Here is a 7,772-nt window from a genome sequence, read left to right as displayed (position 1 = left end):
GTCATTTGCAAATATCTTCTCCCATTCTGTCGGTTGTCTTTTGGTTTTGTTGACTGTTTCTTTTGCTGTGCAAAAGCTTTTTATCTTGATGAAGTCCCAATAGTTCATTTTTGCCCTTGCTTCCCTTGCCTTTGGTGATGTTTCTAGGAAGAAGTTGCTGCGGCTGAGGTCGAAGAGGTTGCTGCCTGTGTTCTCTACGATTTTGATGGATTCCAGTCTCACATTTAGGGCTTTCAACCATTAGAGTTTATTTTTGTGTGTGGTGTAAGGAAATGGTCCAGTTTCATTCTTCTGCATGTGGCTGTCCAATTTTCCCAGCACCATTTGTTGAAGAGACTGTCTTTTATCCATTGGACATTCTTTCCTGCTTTGTCGAAGATGAGTTGACCATAGAGTTGAGGGTCCGTTTCTGGGCTCTCTATTCTGTTCCATTGATCTATGTGTCTGTTTTTGTGCCAGTACCATGCTGTCTTGATGATGACAGCTTTGTAATAGAGCTTGAAGTCCGGAATTGTGATGCCGCCGGCTTTGCTTTTCTTTTTCAACATTCCTCTGGCTATTCGGGGTCTTTTCTGGTTCCATAGAAATTTTAGGATTATTTATTCCATTTCTTTGAAAAAAGTGGATGGTATTTTGATAGGGATTGCATTAAATGTATAGATTGCTCTAGGAGGCATAGACATTTTCACAATCTTTGTTCTTCCAGTCCATGAGCATAGAACGTTTTTCCATTTCTTAGTGTCTTCCTCAATTTCTTTCAGAGTATTCTATAGTTTTCTGAGTACAGATTCTTTGCCTCTTTGGTTAGATTTATTCCTAGGTATCTTATGGTTTTGGATGCAATTGTAAATGGGATCAACTCCTAATTTCTCTTTCTTTTGTCTTGTTGCTGGTGTATAGAAATGCAACTGATTTCTGTGCAATGATTTTATATCCTGCCACTTTACTGAATTCCTGTATGAGTTCTAGCAGTTTTGGGGTGGAGTCTTGGGTTTTCCACATAAAGTATCACATCATCTGCAAAGAGTGAGAGTTTGACTTCTTCTTTGCCGATTCAGATGCCTTTGATTTCTTTTTGTTGTCTGATTGCTGTGGCTAGGACTTCTAGTACTATGTTGAATAGCAGTGGTGATAGTGGACATCCCTGCCGTGTTCCTGACCTTAGGGGGAAAGCTCTCAGTTTTTCCCCATTGAGAATGATATTCGCTGTGGGTTTTTCATAGATGGCTTTTATGATATTAAGGTATGTACCCTCTATCCCTATACTCTGAAGAGTTTTAATCAAGAAAGGATGCTCACAACCATAATTTTATTGAAAACTATTTTTGGGGTGATTTTTGGGCAGGTGTAGTTCCAGATGGCACCTATGAAGTATGTTCTAGGACTACAGGACAAGCAGCTGCCGGTAAGTTCATGACTGGTATTACCTTTTTTACATATATGTTAGAATTCTGCCTTTTTATACATATATATGTAAATACACATATATACACAGACATATATAGCCTTTACATTAACATTAAGAGAGTCTTTTAACTAAACTAATCCTGGTGTTCCCTGATTTTAAAACTATTTTTGATATTAGCATATTTTTATTTATTTAACAATTATTTATTAGACACTTGCTGATATACTGCAAAAAGTTTTGGGAAAGACAAATACGAATAAGATATACTTTCTACTCTGTATAAATTTATAAATTCTAATGTAGTTGAGGCTCTGCAGCATGACTAAGCTATAATAAGTGGTAAGTTCAATAAAATATGAAATTCTAATTGCTTCTGAAATCTACTGAGGGGAGAGAAAAATTCCAAATTTGGAAGGATACTAGGATTAGAGAAATCTTTTTTTTTTTTTTTAAGATTGTATTTATTCATGAGAGATAGAGAGACATGACAGGCAGAGAGAGAGAGAGGCAGAGGCAGAGAGAGAGAGGCAGAAGCAGAGGGAGAAGCGGGCTCCCCACAGAGTGGGGAGCCCAAAGGCAAGCTTGATCCCAGTACCCTGGGATCAGGACTTGAGCCGAAGGCAGACACTTAACCAACTGAGCCACCCATGCGGCCCAGAGAAAGCTTCTTTTAATATTTAAGAAGCATTTGAATAGGGACTTGACAGATAAAATTGTTTCTGAAGCAGAAACTGGAAGGGTATGGGTCAGAAAATTCAGGCAGACAGAATATTAGTTATGCTATGAAAACGGTGTCTAGTTAGAATTGTCCAGCCTGGGTGGAACAGAGTTATGTGAAAAATAATATGGGAAAAATGTTAAATCTCAAATTAAGGAGTCTGGACTTAATTTGGTGGACAGTGGGAGAGCCACTGAATTTTTGTGAGCAAGAAAGACACTTCCAAGGATGAGAAAGGAAAAAAATCTTAGGAAACTGGTTAGGAGATAACTCTGGAAGTTATAACTTGCCTAATGTAAATTTTTATTGATTTTGATTTTACTTGGTATAAAGTAAGGGTAAGCTAAAGGAAGATATTTATTTAAGGGCTCTTAAAATGTCAGCGCGAGTAGAAGCTGATTAAAGTTAGTAGATTTCCTTTCTCTCCTTACTATTTCCTGTTGTCCTCCCCAGGCCTAGCCTTGGTGCTCATCCTAAGTAAATTGTCTCAGAAAGTAGCAAGGCCAACAGTCCCACTGATGGAGAACTGAAGAAGAGTTTAAGAAATTTCCAGGAGTGGGGTGCATGGGTGGCTCAGGCGTTAAGCGTCTGCCTTCGGCTCAGGTCATGATCCCAGGGTCCTGGGATCGAGACCTGCATCGAGCCCCGCACAGGCTCCCTGCTCAACGGGAAGTCTGCTTCTCCCTCTCCCACTCTCCCTGCTTGTGTTCCCTCTCTCGCTGTCTCTCTCTCTGTCAAATAAATAAATAAAAATCTTTGAAAAAAAAAAAAAAAAGAAATTTCCAGGAGTAACGTTAGAAAGAAAGGGTGATGACTGAGGTGAACACACACATATTTGGAGAAAGGCCACATAAAAGTCTTTGTCAGGACTCTAGTTTATAAGTGACGACAAGGCACACAAACTAGCTTAACCAAAAGGGGGGAGTTTATTAAAAGGGTATGTAGAGATCACAGTTAAACTTAGGAATGGCTATCTCAGTGAAGATAAGGAACCAGGTCAATTTAGGGGCCCTCAGGAACTCCTGGATCCAAGATTTCAATTGCCACCAGGGCTCTTTTCTTTGCTCCTCTCTGGCTGCTTCATTTTCTTCATACTGCTGATCTCCTCCTTACACATGGCTGGAGACATGGCTGCCATCAGCTCATGAGCCTCATTCCCCCACCTTCAATCTTTAGAGAGGGACCATTGTTTTCTGAAGTCCAGGGAAGGGTTTTAGTTTCCCAACCTTGACTCTCACCTGGCCTACTTATCTAATTCTGGCTAATGAGTGAGGGTCATGGTAATTCCCACTACAGCCATGGGAGGGTAGATCAGTTTGGGAGCAGGGAGAAGAGAGAATCCATAGTTCACAGGAGAAAGAAGGGTGCTGCACAGAGGGAACAAGAGATGCACACTCTGCAAAGGGAAATCAATCCCAGACCTAGCTGTGAGAGAGATTAGTTGTTACACAAGGCCATCATCCACTTTATTCCTTAAATATAGATTGAGTTAAATTTCTGAACTCAAGACTTACCAAAAATGCCACTTCTCTTTGTTTAAACAGAAAGTAGTAGTGCTGGAACATGGACACTCAATGTTTTGTGGAAAATGTGTGGGATCGATGTCCACATGGATCCTAACATTGGCAAAAGACTTAATGCTCTGGGCAATACCCTTACGACCCTGACAGGAGAGGAGGACATAGATGACATTGCTGATCTAAATTCAGTGAACATAGCTGACCTGTCAGATGAGGATGAAGTTGATACTATGTCTCCCACTATCCATACTGTAAGTAAACTCACTGTTAGACTTTTCTGGACTGGCCTTTACCCTGAGACAAGGAAAAGATTGACTTAATGTTATTTATTATATTGTAGTTGATAATTGTAGAGGAAGGGAGAGAGTGGTGGTTCCCTGGGTCTATATTTTATAATGTTGTTTTTTAATTTCATAATATTGTCTTTTCATTAATAGTTTTCATAATAACTGTCAACAAACTTGTGCCTTAACCTACAAGTAATGTACTAACATTAAAAGCAAAGTGCAAGCAAACCTGTAGATAGACAGTACATTAGTGGTTGCTGAGGGCTGGGAGAGTCGGGGATGGGGAATGGAGAAAGACTGCTGTTAGTTGTGATGTTTCATTTGGGGTGGTGAAAATGTTCTAAACAGATTGTGGTGACAGTTGTACAACTTTGTGAATATACTCAAAACCACTGAATTTTACATTTTAAATGGGTGAATTTTATGACATGTGGATTGTATCTCAATAAAGGTGCTAAAAAATGAATCTGAAAAGCAAAGTGCATGCACACAAAATATACATTTAAAAAGATGTATTTCCCTCTATACTGTATATAGTATAAATTATTTGGTAGTTAAAAGGCAAATTACTCTTTGCTTCTGTTCTGGTATTGGTTTAAAAAAATTTAAGTATCTTTTAACTATTGTTTCATGAAATAGTCTTGTTTTTAGGAAGAAATTTTCAAAAAATTAATGTTACTGTTTATCATTTAGAGTTCAGATGGAAGTTCAGTAAGTGGAGATGGCCACAAGCTCACCTTTGGGCAGCGACTTGTAAATCATCTGCTAGGCCTGACGCCCCCAAATCAGCGCTATTCTGTTCCTGCAGAGTATCTGTGTGACCCAGAGATGTGGGGCTCCCCTCAGTCTAGCCAGTCCCATTTGAAAGCATGCAGAGCTCACTCATGGGGAAATGTAGGTAGCAACTACATAGATTCCTTGTGAAAATGAAGGGATTTGAATCACTGGAGAATTCCAATCATCTTACTTGATATAGATGGCTTTGATTCTTGCATGCTTCCTTTGATTTAAGGTGTTATTTTTGTGATAGTATAGATTTGCCTATGTGACCTGAGGATGGTATTGACAGACATGCTTTTGATTTTACAGGAAGCTGTAGATTATCGAAGACAAGGAGCATCTTGTAGCCAACCAGGAGAACTTAGAGGAAGAAAAATTATGAAGCGTATAGTGGATATCAGAGAACTGAATGAACAGGCCAAAGTAATAGATGATCTTAAGTATGTGTAATGATTTTTAATATAATATAATATTTTTAATAATAAAATCATAGAATTTTAAATATGGAGAAAACTGGATTTGGGCTAGTACAACCCCTTTATTTTATAAATGAGGTCACCAAGGTCCAGTAGAGTTTGATAACTTGCCTGAGATCATACATTCATTAGTGATGAAGTTAGGCTTGAAGTCCTGGTGCAGCACTCATCACAACTCCCCATTTCTGGGCAGTTCATGACAGACTGTGTATCACATATACATATCTCTGCATATGTATATACACCTACATATAACTTCACATGTGTTTGTTAACATATGTGTTAGTCTTTTGCTAACATTGATATTTCTGGAATGTAAATTTTTTTTTTATGTTCAGTTAGCCAACCTATAATACATCATTAGTTTTTAATGTAGTGTTCAATGATTCATTACATCTTTTCTAATCTTCATATACCACCTGTGTCAGAGGTTTTGCATTCAGGGACTCTAGACAAATATGTGCATTTTGTACAATGATAGGTATTACCTAAAAACTCATCTGTAAATTAATGATGATACAGTGACTCACATTTTCCTGTTGACTTACATTACAGTTTGAGTTTTGCTCTCAGGGGTTAAAAATGACTTGAAGCAAAATATACTTCCTCCCTTTAAATTGTACCTGATGCTTAAATTTATGTAGAATTTTACATACAGACATTATTCTGCAGAGTGGGTCCATAGCTTTCATAAAGTTGTCATAGAGATTCTTAATGCAGAGGTGAGAAAGAGCCATTTCCTAAAATATTAGAGAGTTTTTTTTTTACAGTTTACTAGGTGATCTTAAGTATGTGTAATGATTTTTAATATAATATTTTTTAATAATAGAATCATAGAATTTTAAATATGGAGAAAACTGGATTTGGGCTAGTACAACCCTTTTAATTTATAAATGAGATCACCAAGGTGTTAAAAGTTATGGAGGATTTTGGCCTGTCCATATATAATCTTTGATATTCTGTGGAGCAAATATAAATCATTCTTACTCTGTTACCTCTTTACACTAATTGCCATATTTGTTTTGCATCCAGAAAATTAGGTGCAAGTGAAGGAACCATAAACCAGGAAATTCAGCGTTATCAACAGTTAGAATCTGTTGCTGTGAATGATATTCGAAGAGACGTTCGTAAGAAATTACGGAGGTCGAGTATGCGAGTGAGTAAACATTTAAGAAGAATTTTATTATTGGAGGGCGCCTGGGTGGCTCAGTTGGTTAAGCAACTGCCTTCGGCTCAGGTCATGATCCTGGAGTCCCAGGATCGAGTCCCGCATTGGGCTCCCTGCTCAGCAGGGAGTCTGCTTCTCCCTCTCCCGCTCCCCCCTCTTGTGCTCTCTCTCTCTCTCTCAAATAAATAAATAAAAAATCTTAATAAAAAAAAAAAAAAAGAAGAAGAATTTTATTATTGGAGTAGACCATTCTTTTATTTTTTACTTTATGAGACTTTGTGACCATACTGAAGTTCTCTTTCTTTCTCCATTGCTGGTGATAGTAACCACTTGATTTGTACATCTCATATCTACTATGTACTAGGCACTGTTTAAAGCACTTTACATTTAACAACCCATTAAATCTTTACAATAGCCTTATGAAGTAGCTTGTATTATTTTCCCCATTTTAAAAATGAGGAAACTGAGACAGAGAGAAGTCAAATAATTTGACCAAGGTTATACAGCTATCAATCTTGGTGGAGCCAAGATTAAACCCAAACAGTGGGACTCTACAGTCTGTCCTTAGCCACTGTCTTTTGTCCACCTTTCATAAAACCACACTTTCTTTTCAGTCTGTATCTCAGTATGAGTCTTTTGAGATGCCCATTTTACTCCTATCCCATTTTCCAAAGCTGACTTTACCTCTCAGCCACTATGTACTCTCAGCACTTCATTCTCTTTTCTTTGCACATTTAGTTGTCCTAACTAGAATTTGAGTCTCATAAATAACAAGTTATTTATCTTTGACCCCATTTCCTACCACATTTTTTGGGATTTAGTCCAATTGCTGAACAAGTGAAATAAATATGTAGATAGATATTCTATAAACATATAGTAGAAAATAGTTCTAAAATGTATTTAAATGGAGGTAGGTTTCCTTGGATCAAGGTGGTCTTGTTAGTGGAAAAACTACTTTTTTCAAAAAAGATAGGTTCTTAACCTTATTTTTTTTTTTTTAAATAATCAACAGAACCCTTCATTTTTTGGTGGCACCCTAATACATAAAAAACATTAAATCAGAGCTGGTTGGGCCAGAGGAAGGGGGGAAAGGTTGCGGGGATCCAGGGTTCATTGGCTTGAACTTTCTTGATCACCCCAAACTCCCAGACCCCTAGTTTGAATACTGTTCTAAATTATTTATTCAAATAGAAGATAAAATCCAATATGAGTTATTCATCCCTGGCTTCTGATGGTAATAAATGGATAGTGATGATCTGTAATGCATAAGTCTGTGTTTAAAATTTTTGCTACTATATACCTAACAATCATACAATAGAATTAAAATACTGCTTATGTACTATTTATAAGGTAGTTTATACTTGGTAATTGTCTGCTAAAAATAAAATCTAGGTAGAGAGAATTAGGGAAATTCT

At 37.4% G+C, this 7,772-nt stretch overlaps 1 protein-coding gene across 1 annotated transcript in view; it reads left to right on the top strand.

Moving 5' to 3' along the window:
• Positions 1-7,772, top strand: part of BLTP1 (bridge-like lipid transfer protein family member 1) — a 196,835-nt gene that overhangs the window by 151,604 nt on the left and 37,459 nt on the right. Inside the window, exons 57-61 of the mRNA XM_081813121.1 lie at positions 1,285-1,405; positions 3,671-3,897; positions 4,627-4,827; positions 5,023-5,153; positions 6,222-6,345. Coding sequence (XP_081669247.1) covers positions 1,285-1,405; positions 3,671-3,897; positions 4,627-4,827; positions 5,023-5,153; positions 6,222-6,345 — 804 coding nt within the window. The remainder of the gene's footprint in view (positions 1-1,284; positions 1,406-3,670; positions 3,898-4,626; positions 4,828-5,022; positions 5,154-6,221; positions 6,346-7,772) is intronic.

The sequence above is a fragment of the Leptonychotes weddellii genome, chromosome 2 (assembly GCF_054177405.1).
Source record: "Leptonychotes weddellii isolate Sample4059 chromosome 2, ASM5417740v2, whole genome shotgun sequence".
Lineage (NCBI taxonomy): Eukaryota > Metazoa > Chordata > Mammalia > Carnivora > Phocidae > Leptonychotes > Leptonychotes weddellii.
This window is presented reverse-complemented; position numbering and strand designations above follow the sequence as displayed.